Below are 22,910 nucleotides of genomic sequence, written 5' to 3'. Positions count from 1 at the left end.
ATGGCAAGGCCAACTGTGCAGCACCGATAACAAAGCGTGCTTGCCGCTAGATTTGAACAATACTTTCGGAAAATAAGGGAGGCCAAGAAATTCAAAGCAAAAATATACATCCGTGGCGTTTAGTTCCCTGTGCCTCACGGGGGCGGGAGAAACCGAAAGAGTGCGGCCCACCACATGTAAACCATTAAATTGCAATAACAATGGCCAATGCCCGAAAACAATTGCTGGCCAGAATCCGTCCGGCCCAAATGTAAACTATTCCGTGCCAGAGGGCACGCACACGAGAGCACCGTGCCCGACTGTTCAGTGCTGTTCAGTCGATCAAAAATGAATGCGGAAAATAAAAGAATCAATAAAATGTAACTTCGGATTTAGTGGGAAAATGGCCAAAGGCACAGAACTGATCAAAGAGGTGTTCAATGCTCACGTATTTAGCATTGATTTCGCATCGATACACTGATGATCCGGGGTAATCGTTTCCTTCCCCTGATTGCCGCCTGCCATCTATTTATAAAACCGAATTTCCTGTTTATATTTTTTATAATACATTTATTTACTCGATACAATAGCAAGGCCATTACCCATTCCATTCCCATTCCCATTCCCTTTCTCTACTCTACCCTATGGCGCCGAACTCATGCGCACCACCTGGGGCATGGGCAGGGTGTCCATGCGCTGCAGCCGTTTGCGCTTCTCGCTGGGAACACCAGAACCCCCAGGACCGCCCGTCGAGTCCATGCTGTCGCTTTGCGTCTCCACCAGCTTCACATGGGCTATGCTTTGGCCGAAGAGTTTCTGCCTAATGCTTGGCCTCTTGGCCCCACCGCTGCGATGCACAGTCGCCTCTGTGGTGGCACCAGACGCACGCGGCGCACGTCCTGGCCGCTCCCCGTGCCCATCGGCGCTTAAACGCTGCCGCTGTCTATGGCGGCGCTGTTTCTTGCGATGCTCCCCGTTCGGCAGCAGCTCGTTCACGTAGTGCAGACTGCTCGTGGCGCTACCACTGCCGCTGCAGCTCTGCTGATCCACATCCGTGGGCGTGTGTCCGTGTCCATAGCCGTGCGAGTGCTTCAAACGCGAATGTTTTTCCTCCAGCTCGCTCTTGTTCTTCATGGCCACCTCCTCGATGTTTTTCCTGCAGAAAAAAAAACAATTAATTAATCTCTATTAATATTAAAATAAATATTTTTTTAGAGGAACTTATCCTACAAACATGGCACGTTTGTGCTTATCCCTTTGGCGCTGGCAAACTGCCCTCCCTGTCTGCCTGGGCATATGATCTTCCATGCCACACGATGGTGTACGTAGCCATAAATCAGAAATCAAGGTATTGTGTGTTTTGTTTTGAATGACTCACAATCGCGTCACGACGAACAACTTACGCGCGATTTAAGATCCAATATTTCCTTAAGATTCTCCTGAATGATTTCCTCATCGGACATCGAGGTAAGACTCTTTTTGGGCACCAGGGCGGTGAGGCCGTCTGGGGATTTGGGTGCAGCGGCTGTTGCCTTTGTCGCGCCTTTGCTGCTGGTGCTGCTGCTGGTGCTGGTGCTGTTGCTTGTAATTGTTATTTTGGGCATTTGGACTGGAGCCATCTTTTGGTTGTCTGGCAGGCGTTTAACGGCTGGTGGGGCAGCCATCGGTTCACTCGATTCGATTTAATGGCGCTGGCAATTGGCCGCGAACTAAAAACCTCTAAATGGCACGAAAAATGTAAATTGGAGATCGAACGCGACCGGCCAGTGACCATTGAGCGAGTGAGAGGCGGAGCAGACCAAACCACACCAGACATCATCGACGAAAGTGTTATTGTTGCCTTTTTGTTTCTGCCATCGTGCCGTGCTTCGGTTCGGACATTTTTTGCGGCCGAGCATTTGTTGTTAAGTATTTTGGAATCCAAAAACAGTTTATTTACATTGCAGTAAATAATTCTCAAGATGCGAGCATGTGTCTGTCTGTGCATATGCATGTGTGTGTGTGTGTTTGTTTGCCAAGTTCATACTTGCAGACGAAACGCAGCTAGCAGGCAATTCAATTGTTTATTTTTCAAGCAAACCGCTTTTTTTGAGTTGCCATTCCCAAGGGTATCGAGTACATGTGCAGTATCGATTGATTGGACACTATCGCACCGTGACGAACACAAACACATTGTCGATGAGTTAAACATCGATGTCTGCCTCCAGGTAGTCGATGTTTGAAACAAATATATGTATTTATTTCGATTACATATGAGCTTCTAACAATCCCTACTTGTAGAAAACTAATTAATCAATCAGAGATTAAATATTCTTTGCTAAGACTGCAGCTAGCTTGAAATATTGAATTGAATACATTCCGTATATTGAAAATTAGAAGGTATACTTCGGTATATTTTTGAGGGTCTGCCGGTATATTTTATCGTCACGGAAGCGCCACCCCGTCCCTCCCGTTTGTCATTGCTCTGAAGTTTGGTGAAAATGCAAGCAAAAGTTAACACAGGGCAAACAAATCGTGATCTTTAAGGCGGAGTAACCCAAGGGCGCCGCGGGCTTGCCAAATTCCACTAAACCACACCCCCCAGCCCCAATTCCGAGCGAGCGAACGAAAGCGTAAGGATTCGCTGTCGTCGTCACACAATATGTCTCAATCGCATCGAGACCGAGGTGGCGGTGGCTCCGGCCCACTGCCAAATCGTTGGCTGTATTGCCCCAGGAAGAGTGAATCGATCATTGCCGAGCGCTTTCTGGCCTTCAAGACGCCACTGAGTCAGGCGTTCAAGGACAAAATGCCCATCGAGTGCACCTTTCGACCCGAGATGCTCTTCGACTACTGCAAGACAGTTAAGGTACATATCCCATTACGCGTCATTAGCCAAAACCTCCTAATCCCAATCCCAATCAATCGTATCCCCCCGTATTTCCAAAGCACAAGCTAGGCCTGTGGGTGGACCTGACCAACACGAAGCGCTTCTATGACCGCTCGACGGTGGAGGAGCGCGGTGCCCAATATATCAAGCTGCAGTGTCGCGGCCATGGCGAGACCCCATCGCACGAGCAGACTCGCAGTTTTATTGAAATTGTCGACAACTTCATCACGGAGCGTCCCTTCGATGTGATCGCCGTCCATTGCACCCATGGCTTCAATCGCACCGGCTTCCTGATTGTCTCCTACATGGTTGAGCGTCTCGATTGCTCGTTGGAGGCAGCCCTATCAGTCTTTGCCAGCGCCCGGCCGCCGGGCATTTACAAGCAGGACTATATCGATGAGCTATACAAGCGCTTTGAGATGGGCGAGGAAGCCCCCCAGGCGCCCGAGCAGCCCAACTGGTGTCTGGAGTACGATGACAGCAATGGCGACGATGACATACTGCAGAGCAGAAAGCGCCCCAACGATGACACCAGCTCGTCGTCCACATCGCAACAGGCAGCAGCTGCGGATGGCGAAGACGATGCCGATGACGTGGATGGAGAGGAGGGCGAAGGCGGCGAGGCCAATGGTTCGAAGAAGAAGCGACGACGTGAGATGGTAGTCAGGAATGCCGCATTCATGGATGGCGTCCCTGGCGTACGACAAGTTTGCGACCAGCCGCGTTTGGGCGATCTCCAGTCTAGGGTGCAAAACTGGTGCCACTGGAACAAGAACGGCTTCCCCGGCTCCCAGCCAGTGTCAATGGATAGGAGTAATATCAAGCGACTGAGCGAGATACCCTACCGCGTGTCCTGGAAGGCCGATGGCACACGCTACATGATGCTCATCGATGGACAGGACGAGGTGTACTTCTTTGACCGCAATCACTCCTGTTTCCAGGTGGAGAATGTCACATTTCTCGATGGCAAGAATCTAAACGATCATCTCGATGGCACACTAGTGGATGGTGTAAGTTTTTTTAAAATCTTTTGTTGACTGCTCACCTCACCGATTGATTGGGGGGGATTCTCTTTGCAGGAAATGGTGCTGGACAAGATCGCTGAGGGTGTAATGCCGCGTTACCTCATCTATGACATTGTTCGCCTCTCCAATCGGGATGTGCGCGAGGAGCCATTCTTTCCCAATCGGTTGGATTACATCAAAAACGATGTGATAGGTACCGAAGCGACCCACTTGACTGATTATTTTGTGCCTTAACTAAGTGTATATTTCATGGCCGGTTTAGGTCCCCGTATTGAGGGCATGAAGCAGGGCATTATTGTCCAAAAGCTACAGGCATTCAGTGTGCGCCGCAAGGATTTCTGGGAAATTTGGATGTCTGCCCGACTGCTGGGCGAAAAGTTCTCTCGCTCGTTGGCCCATGAGCCCGATGGCCTCATATTTCAACCCTCTCATCAGCCCTACACAGCCGGTGTTTGTCCGAATGTCTTCAAATGGAAGCCCCATGAGCTCAACTCTGTGGATTTTCGCTTAAAGATCATCACAGAACGTGGCGAAGGGTAAGCAAGGAAGTAGATCTTTGTAGAGAAATCTTTGACCCATGTCTCCTGGCGTTTTAGTTTGCTAACCAAAAAGGTTGGCTTCCTCTATGTGGGCGGACACGATGCACCGTTTGGGCGTATGCAAAAGTTGACCAAGGAAATTCGAGATGTGGACAACAAGATTGTGGAGTGCACCATGAATCAGTTTGGCAACTGGGAGTTTATGCGAGAGCGAACAGACAAGAAGCATCCAAATAGCTTCAATACAGCACGCGGTAAGTAGAAGCACATTTTCCTGCTACTCTTTACGAAATTCTGTAATGAAATGTGTCACCCCCTCTCTTTCGCTGTGGCAGCCGTTGTGGAGAGCATAAAGCATCCGGTTACCAAGGATTATCTGCTTAATTATATTGCCAATTGTGGGTTCCGCGATGATCATACCATGATGCCGCCACCTAATAATGCCCATCATTCCCATGGGCAGCATGGCCATCATCAGGGGGCAGCACATGGACCGCATCGGTTCGTTTGAACACCGACACACTCTATACACACCTCACAACCATCTCTCACCATTGACATCCACCATCCACACCTGGAAACTAGGAAATTAAAACAAAAACAAACAAAACAATTGCCCCACAAGCTAAAGTCCCAATAAACATAATTTAAAGAGCTAAATTGTAATCACTTTTGGTGAGGATTTATGTGGATAACATTTATTATTTATTTATTAACATTTATTAGTTGTGTTTCGTCAGTTGATCAGGCTGCCATTCTCGCGCAGTGGCTCTTCCTGCAGCTGCCCCAGATGAAGCAGAGCCACCAAAGCTGCTCCCTGTTCGGCCTGCTTTTTGTTCTTCTCCCAGAAGGTGCTGCTGTAGCGTTGCCCATCGTAGCTGCAAATGGCACGGAACAGTTTGTCGCATTGCTGCGTCTCATAGCCAGGCGGGGACTTGCCCGTCCTACCAGCATACACATACAGTACGGTCTTGGGCAGATGATTGTCTACACAAAAGGAACTCAAATTAGTCACAGAAAGAATGGCTCAAAGGCTTACATACCACTGGCATAGGTGGACCTTAAAAATGGCATGCTGCGGCAAATGACGCCCTCGAAGTCATCGGTGATGGCAGTGGCTGCCTCCTCCAGCTTCTGTCGCTTAGCCTGCGCCTCGGGTGGCTCCACCTCAGCGCGTCCAGAATTGCCCAGGGTGCGCAGCTCTTTTTGTTTGCGCCGACAGTAGTCGCCCAGGTGCCAGATCTCGCATATCTGCTGCAGCGTCTGGCATTGAAGGAAGCGCTTGCCGCGCGGCGTCTCCTGCAGCTCCTTGAGCATATTCTGTACACAATATTTGGCATTATGCGGCGCATTGTCGTAGTCCACACACAGACGCAGATACTTCTCGATGAGCTCATCCATGGGCAGGAGACCGTCACGCCGGAAGATGCTAACATTGATTTGAGCGGCACGGGCCACCATCACGCTATCGGCGCCACATTCCAGCTGAAATTTCAGAATATCCTCGTACTTTTGCATATTCCGGGAGCCACCGTTGGCAATGATGGGTATGGAGACAGCCTTGGCTACGGCACGCAGCACATCGGGATGCGGGCGATGCTGTGGTCGCTCGTCGCGTGTCCTAGCATGAATGCCTATGGCCGCTATACCCGTGTCGGCCAGCTTCTCCACCAGACTAATAGTGTCATCCAGATCGGGAAGAATTCGGATTTTGCAGGTCACGGGAATGTCCAGATTGGAGCACAGTGTACGCAGAATGAGGGCAGCCTTGTCGGGGTCCGCCAGCAGGGCTGCGCCCATGCCGCCCTTGATGGAGAACTCCTTGGGGCAGCCCATATTGATGTCCAGGCCGGAAATGTCCTGCTGCAACAGTTTGCCCACGGCCAGAGCACGTGTCGCATCGCTGGTGCCCATTTGTAGGACAAGCCGCGATGTCTCCAAGGCACAAGTGCGAAATACCACCGTCCCATCCGAGGGATCCACAAAGTCCACTGTGCCCAGGGCGGCTACAGCGAGGAAAAGGCGTTTAAAAAGTTTTTTAAGGCAGGGCTGTGGTCCACTCACGATTATGCCGCCGGATGCTTTTGATTAGCTTCAGATCAATCAGCTCCTCTGTGTAAACGATGTCAGCGCCCATTTCAAGGGCCAGCAGACGCATGGGCAGCGTGCCTACCCGCACCATGGGTGCCAGCATCAGCTTGTTGCGGTAATCCAGCTTCGGTCGCGACTTCATATTTTGGAATTTGTTCAGAATCGAATGCCACTTGGTGGACCGCGACAACAATTGCAACATGTGTGAGGGAGTATATACCGCAAGAACAAAAAATACACCGAAATATACCCTTCTCATTTTCCAAATATACCGTAAATATACCGAAACCTAAATCATTTTCCTCGACTTTGATATTCCATTTAATATATTTATATAGCTTCCAGCTACCAATCCTATTGGTGGATTTAAAAAAATAATAAATTAGCAAAAAACGTAAGAATTTGTCGTATTCTCCCATTTCTCCCATCGCTAATCGATAACGATGTATTGTGTATGGTGGAGCCATATACTGTAGCCCTGGAACTGTTGTTGGTTGTTGTCATTTTGCTTAGTACAAAAAGTATTAATTTTTTTCGTTTCAAATTAAAAAGCATACAAATTGTTATTGTAGCAAAGTTCACACAAGCAGAGAACACACACAACTGAACACACAGACAGGGAAGTGGCATAATTAGCGGCAAGCATATGAAAAACAAGAGAACACCTTTGCCGCCCCCAAAACAACAGAAAATACTTCGAAAAGAGGAAGGTCTAATTGGATTATCAGCGAACAGCGACAAAGAGAGGAACACAACGACGTTTTTCCAATTTACATTAAGGTCTGGCCCAGCGACGTGAACAAACTGGCCACAGCCACAGTCTCAGGGGCAAGGACAGCATTTTTACAAGGACAGCGGCGCAGCTCAAAGCCAGAGCCAACATTTCTCTTGGCCCATTCAGCTGGAGGCGGAACCTTGTGGAGCAGGAGAAGGAGCAGCAACCACAACGACGACTCTGGCTCTGTTATGCCCAACGCCTGCCCTGGTACGTGGAAGGAGAAAGACGGCGATACGCGGGGTCGCTACTGTTGTCGAACGATACACTGAGGCTGACCTTCGGCCAACGGCTACTGGCCAGTGCTATGTCCCTGCTGGCACTTGCCCAAGCCTCCACCTCAGCTTCCGCTTCCACCTCGAGCTCCAGCGACACGGAACTCGATGCCCAGGTCGATTTCTCGACCATGCTAATGCACCGCCAGCGCGAGTACAGTGGCTGGTTTGGTTGCGGCACAAAAATGCAGCCAGAGCCAACGGATCAGGGCTACTATCTCGAGCAGTATGTGCTCGGTGTGCTCGATTTCAGCTCGCAATATGGCATCGAGTACAGCATATCGTATACGGCGGCCAATGTCGTTGGCAGGCCATCAAAATTCCCTGCCTACGGCGACTACCCAGAGACCTTCACCATGGTAAGTGCCACACCACACACACACACTGTTTGATGCACTCAACCACTCAAGTGTTCTTTCCAGCGCACCTACGGCGATTGGTGGCAACGTGCGCCATCGGCCACACAGGAGATTCAGCCACAAAATCTACCCAAGCTGGCCACTCACGATTATATTGGTAAGTTCCTCATCCCCACGCTATGACTGGGCGTAAAAATGTAAAATGATTCGTTACCTATCTGCCTGGCTGCAGTGGTGTACTTTGAGGATTATGTGGTGCCCACGGAGGTGGCCATTTTTGAGACATTTAATCCTGGCGCTGTGATACGCATCTGGGCATATGGTTTGACCAAGCACTGGACATGCCTATGGGAGGCCTTGGACACGGATCTGGCCCCGACCTCACGTAACTCACGACGCTTCGCGCCGCCGCTGCTAAAGACCACCATGATAACAAAGTAGGAGCCTCAGTTCTGTGTTCAATCGTGGGCAGATCCACTAACTGGAGTTTGCTTTGTCCAAAACAGAACCCTGCGCATTGATTTCAATCACAGCCAACTCAATTACTACACGGAAATCGATGCCATCATGCTGTGCGGACGCACCGTGTCGGGGCGCCTCATTCAGAGCATTCTGGAGGAGCAGGCGCGCGTCTACAAGCCCCACTCGCCGCTCTCGAAGATGGGCACTGGCGGACCCATCAGCTGCAAGCTGCGCACGCTGAAGTTCAAGCCCAACTGCAGGGAGAAAAATGACACCAGCTTGCACGAATTCATTAGCAATGATCTGGGCAAATTTCTTCTGGACAATCGACAGGAAGATCCACTGGACACGCCTGCGTGTGGCATGTGTGTGACAGATCTGCCATTCGAGATCCTCTTGAAAATACTCAGCTACCTGGACCTGCAGTCGTTATTTTCTGTGGGCCGCGTGTCGCGCACCTTCTATGACATCTCCACGCATCCACTGCTCTATGCTGAGCTCAACCTGAAGCCCTATTGGCCGGTGGCCAGCTCAGAGCTGCTGTGCACGCTGGCACGTCGTGCCACAATGCTGCGCAAGCTGGATCTGTCCTGGTGCGGTGGCTTCAACGAAATCTCACCCACCGAATTCAAAAAGTTTGTCAAAAAAAAGGAGTCCTACTGCAAATTGACAAAATTCTCATTAATGAAACTTCGTTTTGCAGATTTCTGACCCAGCGCGGCGATAATCTAACCCACCTGCGGCTAAACTCTTGTAAATTTCTAAACGCCAGCTGCATTGAAAATGTGGGCATAGTCTGTGATAATCTGATTGGTATGTCTGCTATCCCCATCGTTCAGTCTTCTTTTTTAATTTGTTGCTTTTGTCAGAGTTGAGCCTGCGTAATTGTGCCACTGATCCGCCGTTATTGAACTTCTCGTGTCTGGCAAACCTTAAGAATTTGGAGCGTCTTGATCTCTTCCAAACGGCCTTTGACACTGAGCTGCTGCTCAGCATGCTCGAGGGAAATCGCAAGCTCAAGCACCTGAATCTGGCCTTTTGCGGTGTGTCGGTGAACATGGACGATGTGGCCGATCATCTGGCCACATATAACACACAGCTCATATCGCTGGATCTGTGGAAGGCTCACTTTCTGTCCGCCCGCGGACTCTTGGCCATATCTCGCTGCCGTCAATTGGAGGAGCTCGATTTGGGCTGGTGGTATGTGCTGTGCAGCGGCTTTCTGGCATTATTTATTCATGTGCATTCCTCGCTGTAGTCTGCGGGAGGCATCGCTGGGAGATGGCTTGTTTCAGCTGCTGTCCAACTGTCCCAAGCTGAGGAAACTCTTTCTGTCGGCGGTGCGTGGCACCACCGAGCGGGATCTCTTACACATAGCGACGCTGGGCAAAAATCTGGAGCAATTGGATCTCATGGGGATATTAAATATAACGCACGAACGTGTCTTCGAGTGGGTTTCATGCATACACTTGACTATTCTCAAGGCACAAAATTTACCGCGGATTTTTCTTTCAGCATTCTGGTGCATTGCCCCAAGCTGCAGCTGCTGGATCTGAGTTTCTGTGACAACATTATGGAGCGTGATGTGAGGAGCTTAAACCCCATTTAACTCCTTCTCTCTAGCTAAACTCTTTATCTCCTCTATTTGCAGTTTGATTTACTGGCGGAATGGTCGCGTCAGTTTAAGGTGGATATCAAGAGCAGCCGCATCTTCGATACCAGATAGGTGATCACAGGAAAGCAGAGCGGATCCGCTCATGGGCATATGTACATACCTTGTAGCTATTAATAATAATGGATGTACAATTTCTACGTGTGTATGTGGCACCTCTCTCTACTTTCTGTTGCTAGTATAATGTTACCTTTATAATGTTTAAAACAAACGAAACCTGTGGAACATTTTATAAAATCCTTCAACATTCATCACTCTGCTCTAACTTTATATTTATTAAATTGATAAAACATCATTTTAGAACTAAGTTGGGCGAAACTATAACGGTTTTTGTTTCGTATTTTCATGCTATCGATATAGGGCCCGCTGTGTCGATATTAGAGGTGGACTATGGTGTCGTTGCCACTTTTATGTAATTACAACTCTTTGAGTTCGATTCTGCTGAACTTTCTTTTCATGCAGAATTGCTTATTAATATTTGTGCGTCCTAAAAGTAATCACGTACAAATTATATTATCGTCCACGGTATATTTATGGTAAATTTAGGTGAAGGTTGTTAAAATATATTTTTCGGTAGATTTTATCGATGGTTCCGCGGCAAAACTGGTCACACTGCAATCAAATTTTTCCAAAATGAAACAAAAACTCACTTCGTTTATCTAAAGTTTATCAATATATTAGTCCAATAAATAGTAAAAATAACCCAAATTAGATTAGATCAACTGTCAATCGAATGACTCGGCATATTAACCGGGAGCAGGAGCAGCAGGCAGTGAGACGACGTCGCCGCCGCCAGCTGTGCAGCCAACGGCAGCAATAACAACAAGGGAGCAAAGCAAAATCAGAGAGAGGAGAGGAGGTGTGTATATGTACCGTTTGCTGCTTGAGAATCCACTGCCCACCCAACGTCCTCACCCATCTTGCGCGCAGCTACTTCCAAGCGCCCCCCGCCCTGACCACGACACCAAGCATCTTCACTCCAGTGGGCGCACGTACACTGTCTTGAGCGTGTAATTTGGTTAAATTATTAATTCGCTCTACCACCACATACGACGGTGCGGTGCCGTGCCCATACCCCCTGCACCGCTCGAACAGTGGTTTGAATCGCATACAAGGCGTGCCTGGAATTGCTTGTCGCTGTTTGAGCCCCCGTTCCATTCTGTTCAATCGTTAAAATCGTTTGCCATATTTGCCTTTGCAGTGTCCGCCATGCGATTTAACAAGTCCGAGCTGAACGCTTTGGCTACCAGTCCGGCAACCAAGTTCGACAAGGAGGGGCTGCTCATCGTTACGGATCGCCAGGAGGGATTCCTGTGGCGCAGCGAAGGTACGTGCCAATAGTGACGTAGCAGATAAGCGGTTAATCACCCAAAACGTATCCAACGTATTTTTAGCTCTGATCACATGCCATGCACATGCACATGCACATACACACAGACACACACACTCATGAACACTGCTGGACCGATAAGTCCAAGTCCTGTCCAAGCACTCTGCTTATATGCACACTTCCACTTTTCCCTTCCCACAGTCAGAGTCGAACGCTGGTGCAAGCTGCGCGGCAATCTGTTGTTTTGCCTTAAAGACAAAGATCCCAAATCATCGGTGTCGGCTGTCCTTGTACTGGAGAACTGTCGCGCCCGCATTCTGAATGAAGACTGCGACCCCGACGGCTACATATTCGATCTAGGTGAGTGATTCTAGCTTGCTCATGATGGTGCCTTTGCGTTCCGTTGCTAATCCGCAGTGCTTTACAGACTTCAAAGACAGTCCCACGGAGCGTTTTATTAGCTACTCGTCGGCCGAACGCCTGGCCTGGGTATACAGCATTGAGCAGGCGTCCAACGAGACGCTGAATCTGCTTATCAGCCATCTGAAGGAGCAGATTGTGGCAAAGAGCAGACAACTGCCCCTGGCCATGGGCAATAATATTGATTTGGGTGTGCCAGTGCCCCCTGCAATGATCCAGCAGCAGCAGCAGCAGGAAGATTCGGAGGACTCTCCTCCCGTGGAGGTGGCACCGACCTTTGAAGGTGATCTTATACAGTTCTAACAAAAAACAAAAAAATCAAAACAAATGAAAAGAAAAAACCAAAGAATGAGGATGTTGTTATTGTTTATGTTTTAGTTTTATTTTTTTGTTCATGTTAACAAAATTGTCTCTGTGTCTCTCACTCACTCGCACTGGCCACTCTTGCACTCTCTATCTCACTCTCTTTAGCGCACTCTCTGTATCCTATTCACTCGTACTCTCACACACACACAGATCTCATTGCATTTCCCTTACTACCCAACACACACACACGAAAGCTCATCATTCCATTCCAAACATGAGTCGCTACTTTCCAGAGCAGAGCCACTGGAAACGCGCTGCCATTTGTATACATCCATATGTAATTGTATTTGTAAATCTAACGGGTATTTGGTGTCTGGACGATCTGTCGTACTGGAAATGGGTTTTATTCTTGGAATAAAATTGAATTTTATTTTTAAATTTACACGGAAACCAGTTTGTTTTTTTTATGTTCCTTATGCCAAGCCGTTGGTCTGCTTTGCTCGTTGATCTGATCTGATTTGATGTGCTTCTCCTTCCAGAACTGGACCTCTCGGAGCTGCCCATCTGCGAGACGGCCCTCTCCTGTGATAGCCTGCCGGTAGACACCTTCGGGCGTGATCCCAATCCACGTGTGGTCTGCTCAGTGCTGCAGCCCGGCGAGGATTGCTTGTGGCGCGAGCATGCCCGCACGGAGCTGCAGGAGGGCACACGCACGCCGCAGTTCCTGAGCACGATGCGTTTCCAGCGCAGTGCCGGATTTACGGCCTCCACGCGTCTGCGTTTCAGTGTGCACGATGTGCGGGAGCGCATGACCCTGACATCGGTGCCCCTGGGCCATGCTGAGGTGGCCCTCGGCGTCATACAGGACACCACACGGCTGCGTCTGCCCGTGGGCTCGCCGCGTGGCGAATGTGGCTTCATTACCCTTGTCTCCTGGTCCCCAGAGGCGGCCGTGGAACCGGGCCAAGCGACAGGCAATGGCCTACCACCGCCGCCCCGTTCCAGCACACAACTTTTTGAAACGGCTGGAGGAGGATCCACATCAAGTGGCAGCGCCAGCGGCAGGCGAGGTGAGTGCTTAATGAAACTCCAGGATGTGCCATCAGATGTTCACGCACCTTTTCTCCACCCTGTGTCCGCCCAGCCCATCGTCGCACTCAGTCGCTGCCCCCGAAGCTGGGCGTGCGCCTCTTTGTGCCGCAGCAGTGCGGCCTGCAGAGGGTCTGCGCCAAGCCCCGGCTGCACACATATCGACTGCATTCCTCGCTGGGGGCGGACATCAGTGTGCAGGAGACGCTGCTGGAGTCGCGTCTGTGCTGCGTGCTGCCCCAGCAGCTGCTCTCCATCTGGATACAGCGCGAGAAGGAGCTGCTGCAGGAGATCTCGGGCATGGGCGAGCTGAGCGGCGAGTGGCGCTGGCGCCAGATGAATCTGCTCGAGGAGCATCTGCGCCTGCTCAAGGACTACTCGCAGGCCAAGCAGAACATTCAGCAGCTGGCTCGCGATGGCGTCTTCTTCAAGCGGTCATCAGTGAAGACGGACGAATCGCTGGAGTTTCTGCCCGTCAATCTGCACGTTCAGAGGATGTGGGCCCAGAACGACACACTGCAGCGGCGCGGCTTCCTGGACATTGTGACAGTGGGCGCCTTCACTCGACACGATGCCAAGGGACGGCAGTGCGGGGGATTGATCAAGTGAGTGGATTTTGCAAAGCAGTGGGCAGGGGGCAGTGGCTCCTCTTCCCAACCATTTCTAACCATTTCCCCCCTTTCGGGCAGACTGCTGCAGGAGAGCAAATCGTGGAAACTGGAGCAGAGCAATGCGTGCAAGGTGCAGGCAGCCAACGATGCCGTCCAGGCCACCAAGCAGCTGCGCAAGGAAATCGTCGAGCTGATGTCACAGCTCCTGCAGCTGGCCAGCCGTCGCTGTGCCACCGACATGATGCCCCTGTGCGATCAGATGGTGTCCAAGACTCGCACGTTGCTGAACATCTGGGAGCCGAGCATTGTCAAGGAGGCGGTGGACTTTATCGAACAGCATCGCATCATCGAGGAGCCCGAGAATGTGCTTATGGAGCCCATGTCGCCATTCCGGAAGATTACCCAACAGCTGACAGCTTTGGAGCTGAAGTCGCCGGAGCTGGAGGACTTTGCCACGCCGGTGGTGGCTCCGCCCGATCTGTGGCCCCGGGCCCAGCCACCGCTGATGCGCTCGAATAGCTGGCATCCGAGCAACAGCTCGCCATCCAGCTCCCTGGACATTCGTGCCATTGACTCACTGCAGCATGTCGTCAAGTGCTACAACGAGCATCTGCGCAGCCTCGAGCAGGGCGCGGCGGGACAGCGTACGGAAAAGGATGCTCTGTCCGAGGCAGAGGGCACATATCAGTCGCTGCCACTGGCTTGGCATGCCCAGTCCCAGCCCCAGTCACAGTCGCAGCCCGAATCCACGCCCATTCCCGCTGCACTGCAGCTGATCGATCTGGATGAGTTGAGGGGCGGTGGACAGCAGCAGCCGCCCGCAGGCTTTCTCGACACCAAGCTGATGAGCTCCTCGCCGTCGGCCAACTATTACCGGCCCACGGAGGAGCCGGAGCCGCTGGATCTGACCCAGCTGAATATTGAGGCCAGCGTGATGTGCCTGGAGTGCAAGCTGAAGTTCTTTTGCGGTCGCCGTGACAGCCCGGCCATCCGGCTGCGTCATCCCAAGCCGCCAATGAAGCGCGAGGGCTTCGCTGTGGCCCCCCAGCAGCAGGCGCCCGCACCCGATGTGATCTCGGCCCCCGAGAAGCCCGCTCAGCAGCTCGAGCTGGATCTCAAGCCGCTGCCAACAGCTGCAGCCTCTGGCTCTGGCTCTGGCTCTGCCGTCAAGAAGGGCAACAAATTCACAGACGGTCTGGACCTGTCGCTGACCACAGACTGGGCCGCCGAGCTGCGTCCCAGCATGCGCAAGCTGCGCCATGCCATGGACAGGCTGCTGAAGACGGCGCGCCTGATGCATTCGGTGCAGCGGCTGCAGCAGGATGTGCGCTGCAATCGTCTGCAGGCGAGCATCATGTATCGCCGGGATGTCTGCTTCTCTCAGGCGGTAAGAGGGCCCCATGGGAAGTGGCAATTTATAGCCCAACTAATCATTGTCCTCCTCCCCACAGCTGACAGCTTTGGTTAGCTCTTTGATGTTGCGCCTCTGGGGCAGCGAACTTGACATGGCCTATCTGGTGATGCTGAGGGATCTGGGTCCGCTGGCCTACTTCGAGGGCCTGCTGACGCTCTTCGGCAACGAGGCGGACATGTGGAGCGACATGTGCATTGCCATTGAGGACCTGTCGGCCGTCAGCTTTCAACTGGTGCGCGCACAGGGCGAGGCTGCGCTGGCGCCGATGCCACGCATCACGGGCTCACGGCAGGCCTTGGAAGTGCAGCTGCCAGTGCCAGAGCATTCGCTGCCCGGCAATGGCACCTCCATATCGTTCAAGATCACGCCCGTATTCTTCAATATTGGCATCAATGGCAAGGCCACCTATGCGGAGACGGTGGGCCAGACACGGGAGCAGCATCGCTCCAATTGGGACAACTATCTGAGGCTCAGCCAGTACTATGGTCGGTATCGCAAGCTGGGCCTGGGCTCGGTGGATGCTGGCGAGTCCCTGCAGTCGCTGCTCGCCTTCATGGAGCAGCAGTTGCGCGCGAATCTCTCCAAGAATGTCAAGATTCTGCATTTGGCTGAGGATGCCTGTCGACTGATGGACGGCCTGCGGTTCACCTCCTGCAAGAGTGCCAAAGATCGCACAGGCATGGCCGTCACCCTGGAGCAGTGCCGCGTGCTAGTACGCGAATTTCAGCTGCCGGCCAAGCATGTGCCCTATGCGCTGAGCACCATGAGAAGGTAAGTTGCTGCCCCGACCTTTAACGACTCCAATTTTGACTGTGTTTTGTGCCTTGCAGCGAGGGCACACGCATGGACAATGTCTTAAAGAATATTGGCACACGAAAGTATGCCTTCCATTGGACACAGGTGCCCTTTTTGCCGGCCATGTACCGGCCGCCAGTTGGCAGCTATGGCAAAGCGCAAACCTAGGCAGTATGAGCGGAGGTTGACAACTTATAGACAAACAAAACTGTGCCAAAAATCAAAGAAACAATTTAAAGCAAAGCAGCGATTAAAACTAATTCAATTAGCACACCATTCGGACAGACAATTGTTAAATGTATCACCAAATGATTCCCTAAACAACGTATTTATTTAGCATCTAGAGAACTCCCATCCCCATAACCCATAACTCCACCCCCCCACGTATGTAGCTTGTAGTTTTTGTTGCAATCTTCTCGTTTGCAAAGAGAAGACAGCGGCAAATCGTGTGTACTTTATCTCGACTCGTGTACTTCCAGTGAATAAAACAAACCGAACTTGTTAACATATAAAACACTTAAACAGACGCATTTCTAGTAATCCTGCACACGGCCAGTGCCCAATCGCTGCTTGCGTATCTCCGTTTTTAGCCAGGAGGGCACGTCCCGTATGGGATGGGCATTGGGGAAGCGCAGCGGCTTGGCTGGGCCATCGAAGGGATGCGTCTTGGCCAGTTTTCGCTGCAGGTACTCCTTGTTCAGCTGCTTCTCGTCCCGATGCTTGTCCATGTACAGATTGAAGGGCTGTTTCAGCGGGAAGAATTTCTGATCCGACAGATATGGCTTCGGGAAATCGTACTCATAGACAGGCTCCTTGATATCTGCCGTAGAGATGGGAAGGGAAAACAGTTCTATACTAAATGCACGAGCAGAATCTCCTTGTGTGTGTACGCACTCAAAATATTGTGATATAACTCCGTCAGCGATTCATCCCAGTTGGTTTGATAGAAGGCCAGGCCTGCCGGCGTCAACTGCTCCTGATGCTGGCGATAGAACTCCAGCGTGCTGAATGTGCGCTTCTCCAAATTGCTGTAGTCCGAGGCGGCCAACTGGTACGTGCTTAGATCCATGACAGCCTGCTGCTTGTACAGCACAAATACCATGCGCTGATAGCCCACGCCCTTGGGCGGAAACGGTGGCAGATATTCAGCCAGGACCTGTCCCTCGCCCACCCTGCCGTTGGGTATATTGCCACTGCAAGGCAAAGAAAAGCCAACAATCAATTGGTTATCCATTTCAGTTACGACACCTGGCTCTGGCACCTACATGAACCAATGCAGACACTCTGCTGGCGGATTGGTGTAGTGGGCATCTGGATTGGTGGCCAACAGCGTCCAGTAGCTGTCCTGCCCGGCCACCGACTTGCCGGTAATGGGATCCATGAGACCATCGAAGCTCACGACTGGCGCCTTCGCTGCCTCCGCGGGTTTGATCACATTGCCATTGTATACCGGAGTGAGAGTGTCGCCCAGCTCGTAGCGTATGCTGAGTGGCACCCGGGGCACAAAGTACGCGCTGCCATACAGATGCTCAAAGATGCCATAGTGATCCGCGAGCAGGCGCAAGTCGTGCTGGCCCGTCGTCTGCACATATGTCTGCTGTACCTTGTCCAGATCGATGATCACTGCCCAAGAAGAGTTACATTTAATCTATTGAATCCATGGCTGCTTTTGCCGGTGCCGGTACTTACGCTTGTGGCTGCGTGCCAGCTGCTCCAATTGTTTGTTGGATCGCTGCGTCTTCAGATGCTCCAGGCGCGTCTTCAGTTGCGCAGAACGCGATTCTTTGAGCTGTGGAAAGCCAATGTTGATGCGGGCCGCCACCTCGGCATCCGTCACGGTCTCCTCTGTGTGGGGCCAGGTGCATTTATCAGCACGATTACATCAACAAAACGGCAAGGGGACTGCTTACCCTGCAAACGTTGTTCCAGCGTACGAGCCACACCGGGCGGCTTGCCACGCAGCCTGTGACCCTGGCGAGTGCTAATGAGCCCAACCTTGGCCGGTGTTCCACGCAGGCCATGGTTTAGGCCGCTTTTCATTAACAAATTGCTAAAAGACATTGTGTTTTATAAGGCAGCGTTTTTCCATCAGTGTGACCGCAAAACGTAACCCGCAGAAATATACCGAAACATGTCTCCTGATTTTTTAAATATACCACTGGATATCGATATCGATTGGTCCAACAAAAAGCTTTTACTTATCGAAATTAAGCTGAGCTTTCTAACGGTTAACGGCTTTCTGCAAAAGTTATACAACTTTAATGCAGGTTATTTCATAAAAGTAAACCAAATAATGCATTACTGCGGATTAATTGTATTATTTCTGGCTGGCTACTGCCTGGCCGAGGAACTCCTCGAGCTGAGCTGCACCTCCGATGTGCAGTGTCATCAGTTTGAACGTGGACGATGTCTCAATTCGACCTGCCACTGCACAGCACGTGACTCGGGCGAGCGCGTGGACTGCCGGCCCATGGAGCAGAAGATGACCAACATCATTGGTGGCCACTGTCCCTGCCTTCAGCCCCATGCCGAATGCAACAAAAAGCTTGATCAGTGCACCTGCTCCTCCGGTTTCCTGCCGAGTGAGGACAAGCGGCGCTGCGTCGCTCAGATGGTGCCCCTGGACGAGCGCTGCGAGTTCCATCGCCAGTGCCAGTTGTCGGACAAATTCAGTTCTTGCCACTCATCGCAAAATCACTGCCTCTGCCGAACGAACTTTGAGTCCCACCAGGGACGCTGTCTGGCCGTCCTGGGTGAGTGTGGCGAGCGATCCCAAACGATCCCAAATTATGCTTAAAAAAATCAACCACAGAGTCCAACTGCGTGAACGACACCGATTGCGGCATCTGCGGTGCCTCCCTCTGCCTGCCGAAGCTCAAGAAGTGCGGCTGTGCCGTCAACTATGTCCACAACCGCAACATGACCAAGTGCATCACTGGATCGGACTACGGCGATGACTGTGAAAGCAGCACTGCCTGCCAGGCAAGCCTTGGTGCCGGTGGCCAGTGCCAGGATCATCGTTGCACCTGTCGCTCCACCCATTATCCCCGGATGGTGGCCAACACCTTGCCAAAGGAGGAGGAAACTGTGGATACGCACCAGCTGAAGCGGATTAGCTGCGAGCCCATTGTGCCCTTTGGTGCCTACTGTCGCATCGACAGCGACTGCCAAATGCATCCTCTGATGGCGGAAGATGCCGACGAATCGTTGCCGCCGTCCGCCATGGAGTGCCAGTGGGGCGAGTGCCGATGCACTGCCCACCACAGTGTGCGGGACAATCAATGTGTGCGGGAGAGTGGAGGCAGCACCTCGATCCCAAGCACCCTCTGGGTTGGACTTTTGGTTCATATTTCATTGATTCTTTATTAGCATATAGAAAAAACTGTTCAACTTATGAATACAATCGTTTATGCCGATCCACTGCCGCGTTTAGAGGCCTATCCTGGCCGGTGTGCGTCGGGGCGTGGTTGTGCCTGGAGTAGCTATCTCCTGCTTGGCGGCCATCTGCTCCTCTTGGCGAGCCGCCTCCTGTTTGCGCTCTTCCATCTCGTGCTGGGCCTGCAACATTTGCTCCTCCATCTCCTTGAGATGCTCGGCGGCCTGTTTCTTCTTCTCGCGCCCACTGCGTCCCGACTCCTTCACGGAGAAGAACATGGGACCCAGCTCCGCCAGCCAGTAGCCATCCACAGCGGTGGCACACTGCATATACTCCTTCGCCGTCATGATCAGCTCATGATAGACGACATAGTCGGGCGTTGTGCCCAGCCCGTAGAGGGCGGAGGTAGGATGCAAATGGCAGGGCATGCCCGTGCGCAGGTTCACGTACTCACCGATGCCCTTCAGCCGTGCCGCCTGGTAGAAGTACGCCGAACAGATGCACTTTCGCACAATGTCCCAGTCGGTGCCGCACGACTTGACGTTCATCTTCTGCTGCGTCATAATGTCCTTCAGCTGTTGCCGCACCTCGCGCACTTTACGCATCGCCTTGATGTGAATGAAGTGTTCGTTGCACCACGACGATCCGTAGCTGTGGGAGAGGAAAGCAACCATGACAATGTGAATTCTGTGAAAGCAACTCCTGCCGGGGTAGGCTTACTTGTTCTGGCGCCACTGCTGATACACATTGAGGTAGGTCAGATGATCCGATTCGGGCACCTGGAACTTTTCGCGCACACCGTCCGCCTCCTCCTCGCGTCCCTTGGGCCGATAGAAGATCGAGGGCACCGACAGCATGGAAACTGTAGAGTGGAGAAAGAATGTTATAAAGGATCTGGTGGAGGAGGCCTACTCCATAAAGATGTGTGGCGTGGCTCACCTATGATGAGCACCTCGGCACTGCACTCCATGCGGCAGGCGACAATTAGCATTTGGCACTGCGGCGGATCCAGGGGAAACTCGGCCATCTGGCGACCCAGGGTGGTGAGGGCACCGGTGTGATCCAAGGCGCCCAGGATCCACAGCTGGTAGAGCGAATTGAGGATGTTGTCCTGCGGCGGCGGGTCCATAAAGTGGAACTGCAGCAGATCCACCACGCCCAGCGACTTGAGCAGCAGCACCGTGTTGGCCAGATTGGTGCGCTGAATCTCCGGCACCGTGAGGGCCAGCAGCTCGTCCTTGTACTGGCGCTGGGTGTACAGGCGGAAGGCCTGGCCCGGGCCGGTACGACCGGCACGTCCCGAACGCTGATTGGCATTCGCCTGCGAGATGGGATAGATCTGCAGGGCGTCCATGCCAATGCGGGGATTGTAGACCTTCAGCTTGCAGTAGCCGGAGTCGATGACGTAGATGATGCCATCCACGGTCAGCGAGGTCTCCGCAATGTTGGTGGCAACGACGCATTTGCGCACACCATCGCCGGACTTTTGGAAAATCTTCGCCTGCAGGTCGGAGGGCAGCTGCGAGTAGATGGGCAAAATGCTCAACACCGGGGCATTGTCGATCTCGGCCAGACGCTCCTCGAGCACCTCGCACGTCACCTCGATGTCCTCCTGGCCGGGCATAAAGATGAGCATGTCGCCCTCGTTGGGCGTCAGGTGCACCTGCAGCGCCTGCTTTACCGCCGACTCCACATAGTCCTCGCAGGTGTTCTTGCTGAACATCACGTCCACGGGAAAGGTGCGTCCCGGTATGATGAATGTCGGTACGTTCCCGAAGAATGTTGCAAATTTGTTGGAGTCCATAGTGGCGGAGGTCACAATCAGCTTCAGATCATGCCGCCGAGCCACAATCTGTGAATGGAAATCGTGGGAAAATGGACATATGGATTAGGTCATTCATTGGCAGGGCGTTCGTCCGCGGGCGGTAGACCATGGTTTGACCCAAAATCCCCTCCACTTTGGCCGTGGTGTCGTTGACCGGCGCTGCAGTGGGTCAAGGCATGCCACATCATGCTACGAATTTCTCATAGCCAACAAGGGGCTACCCCCGCCCGCCACCCTCTCTCACTCGCTCGCGCTCTCTCCCCTTGGCAAGCCTTTTAGTAAATTCACCTTGGTCCTGCGTCCACAAGTGCGGTGAAATAAAGAAATACAATACTGTTTCGAGTCTCAAAGTTTGTTTGGGTGATGCATTCAAAGAGTACGCTCTCAAAATACGTATGTACATACATACATACATATGTAAGCTTTGATTGACAAAGCGAAATCTGCAGGGTGTAAAGAAAAAGAGGCACTCTGCCTTTCCTTCCACTTAATCTACCTTTTTTCGGCTGCAACTGCGTGAATGCAAAAAAAGAGAAACACAGTGAGAGCGAGAAAGATTGAGAGAGAGGTGCAGCTTCGGCTTAGCCTTTGTTGTTTAAGGGAGGAGCAGAGCAGCAGCGGGCGAACATGCTGGAACACACGTACGCCATGTATGGGAAGGAAGAAAGGAAGGAGGGTTTCGTTTCCTTTGCTATTCGCTACACCAGCGCAGCAACATCCCCCTCCCCGTAGCCAAGCAAATTGCGCATTAACTGAATCTTCGCCACAGCCCACAATCCGCCATCCACACAATCCACAAACCAAACCAGCCAGCAATTTGCAATCCAACAACACAACCTACTCGTAATGTGTGCTTTATTATGCAGCTTATCTACTTGCATATGCAACACATACATATGTACATATGTGTGTGTGTACATGCATCCATAGAAAGTCATGTGTGTGCGTGTATATGTGTAGGAGTGTGTTGGAATTATTTACGATGCTGGTGGATAGCAGGTAACGCAACGCAAATCGCGCATTGATTCTACCATTATCTTTATCTCTCCCCGTTGGACAGATGACGTCAGGTCGCAGCAGTTACGATAGTCACGACCATTTCGATAGGCGATACACACACGCTTATCGCTTATCGAACACATGAATCAAGATAGAAGACATAAATACCTTTCGAATGGATATAAATCATCATAAAACCATCAGACTCGAAGTATCCTACAGGGAAACACCAAAAAACTATCGGAAAACTAAATCCGTTATCAGATTCCACTATCTTTCTCTTACTCGTAGCAGGCCATCCCCCCAAAACCCATTCATTATCTCAAGGTCGACTAGAGTTTCAGTTTCGTACCCATACCCTCCAACCAATTTTAAATATAAAGCGTCCAAAACAACAATTTGGAACACGCCCTAAGGCGACACTTTAATCGTTCTGTACTATCATTCTGAAATGAAATCATGATCGTTTAGAAGGAAAACTTAATTCAATGTTATAATATCCGATTATAATAAGAACTAATCAAGAATAACGGTATATTTCCACGCTTAGGTAGGAATATACATACATATGTATATATAATGTACATACATATATACATATATATTTTGTGGGATTGGATTATTGTAATAATCTACACCTAATACCCTCATACGCCATTAAAACCATGCATAAGTACTCGTCAAATCTTTACTTTGCCT

At 51.5% G+C, this 22,910-nt stretch overlaps 8 protein-coding genes across 10 annotated transcripts in view; 4 read left to right on the top strand and 4 right to left on the bottom strand.

Annotated features, from left to right (window-relative positions):
• Positions 1-528: 528 nt before the first annotated feature.
• LOC117891475 lies at positions 529-1,800 on the bottom strand. The gene is given in 3 exon segments (XM_034796995.1): positions 529-1,135; positions 1,214-1,263; positions 1,305-1,800. Coding segments are annotated over 3 exon segments (903 nt in total). The 5' UTR covers positions 1,644-1,800; the 3' UTR covers positions 529-621.
• Positions 1,801-2,425: 625 nt separating this feature from the next.
• Positions 2,426-5,017, top strand: LOC117890653 (mRNA-capping enzyme). The gene is made up of 6 exons (XM_034795661.1): positions 2,426-2,827; positions 2,908-3,858; positions 3,928-4,066; positions 4,136-4,409; positions 4,470-4,666; positions 4,748-5,017. Exons 1-6 carry the CDS (start codon positions 2,621-2,623, stop codon positions 4,921-4,923), a joined length of 1,944 nt encoding a protein of 647 aa, XP_034651552.1. The 5' UTR covers positions 2,426-2,620; the 3' UTR covers positions 4,924-5,017.
• Positions 5,018-5,094: 77 nt separating this feature from the next.
• LOC117890895 (tRNA-dihydrouridine(20) synthase [NAD(P)+]-like) lies at positions 5,095-6,723 on the bottom strand. The gene is made up of 3 exons (XM_034796033.1): positions 6,477-6,723; positions 5,456-6,418; positions 5,095-5,399 (listed from the first exon to the last, which is right to left on the bottom strand). Exons 1-3 carry the CDS (start codon positions 6,703-6,705, stop codon positions 5,149-5,151), a joined length of 1,443 nt encoding a protein of 480 aa, XP_034651924.1. The 5' UTR covers positions 6,706-6,723; the 3' UTR covers positions 5,095-5,148.
• Positions 6,724-6,997: 274 nt separating this feature from the next.
• LOC117890567 (F-box/LRR-repeat protein 4) lies at positions 6,998-10,258 on the top strand. Its single transcript, XM_034795537.1, has 9 exons — positions 6,998-7,912; positions 7,976-8,069; positions 8,145-8,349; positions 8,419-9,009; positions 9,078-9,187; positions 9,244-9,574; positions 9,633-9,824; positions 9,890-9,959; positions 10,026-10,258. The coding sequence occupies exons 1-9, from the start codon at positions 7,586-7,588 to the stop codon at positions 10,098-10,100; spliced, it is 1,995 nt and encodes a 664-aa protein (XP_034651428.1). The 5' UTR covers positions 6,998-7,585; the 3' UTR covers positions 10,101-10,258.
• Positions 10,259-10,645: 387 nt separating this feature from the next.
• Positions 10,646-22,910, top strand: part of LOC117890074 (inositol polyphosphate-4-phosphatase type I A) — a 20,939-nt gene continuing 8,674 nt past the window's right edge. The window contains exons 1-9 of one of the 3 annotated variants that reach the window (XM_034794761.1): positions 10,652-10,905; positions 11,248-11,373; positions 11,578-11,736; positions 11,804-12,079; positions 12,642-13,172; positions 13,247-13,796; positions 13,881-15,189; positions 15,254-15,987; positions 16,047-16,344. In XM_034794761.1, coding sequence (XP_034650652.1) covers positions 11,256-11,373; positions 11,578-11,736; positions 11,804-12,079; positions 12,642-13,172; positions 13,247-13,796; positions 13,881-15,189; positions 15,254-15,987; positions 16,047-16,179 — 3,810 coding nt within the window. In that variant the 5' untranslated portion in view covers positions 10,652-10,905; positions 11,248-11,255 and the 3' untranslated portion in view covers positions 16,180-16,344. Of the gene's footprint in view, positions 10,906-11,247; positions 11,374-11,577; positions 11,737-11,803; positions 12,080-12,641; positions 13,173-13,246; positions 13,797-13,880; positions 15,190-15,253; positions 15,988-16,046; positions 16,345-22,910 lie in introns of those variants that run through there. The other 2 variants (XM_034794844.1, XM_034794927.1) reach the window with 2 other exon arrangements.
• On the bottom strand, positions 16,456-18,116 carry LOC117890972 (39S ribosomal protein L38, mitochondrial). Its single transcript, XM_034796151.1, has 5 exons — positions 17,922-18,116; positions 17,701-17,856; positions 17,277-17,634; positions 16,906-17,204; positions 16,456-16,831 (listed from the first exon to the last, which is right to left on the bottom strand). Exons 1-5 carry the CDS (start codon positions 18,070-18,072, stop codon positions 16,545-16,547), a joined length of 1,251 nt encoding a protein of 416 aa, XP_034652042.1. The 5' UTR covers positions 18,073-18,116; the 3' UTR covers positions 16,456-16,544.
• Positions 18,227-19,429, top strand: LOC117891059 (fibrillin-1). The gene is made up of 2 exons (XM_034796271.1): positions 18,227-18,764; positions 18,824-19,429. The coding sequence occupies exons 1-2, from the start codon at positions 18,305-18,307 to the stop codon at positions 19,378-19,380; spliced, it is 1,017 nt and encodes a 338-aa protein (XP_034652162.1). The 5' UTR covers positions 18,227-18,304; the 3' UTR covers positions 19,381-19,429.
• The window catches only part of LOC117890258 (pre-mRNA-splicing factor ATP-dependent RNA helicase PRP16), a 19,884-nt gene continuing 16,328 nt past the window's right edge, over positions 19,355-22,910 (bottom strand). The window contains exons 3-5 of the mRNA XM_034795048.1: positions 20,327-21,239; positions 20,108-20,249; positions 19,355-20,038 (exon numbers count right to left, since the gene is read on the bottom strand). Coding sequence (XP_034650939.1) covers positions 19,441-20,038; positions 20,108-20,249; positions 20,327-21,239 — 1,653 coding nt within the window. The 3' untranslated portion in view covers positions 19,355-19,440. The remainder of the gene's footprint in view (positions 20,039-20,107; positions 20,250-20,326; positions 21,240-22,910) is intronic.

This window comes from Drosophila subobscura, chromosome A, assembly GCF_008121235.1.
Source record: "Drosophila subobscura isolate 14011-0131.10 chromosome A, UCBerk_Dsub_1.0, whole genome shotgun sequence".
NCBI classification, from domain to species: Eukaryota; Metazoa; Arthropoda; class Insecta; order Diptera; family Drosophilidae; genus Drosophila; species Drosophila subobscura.
The sequence above is the reverse complement of the archived record's forward strand: the minus strand, read 5'-3'. Positions and strand labels throughout refer to the sequence as shown.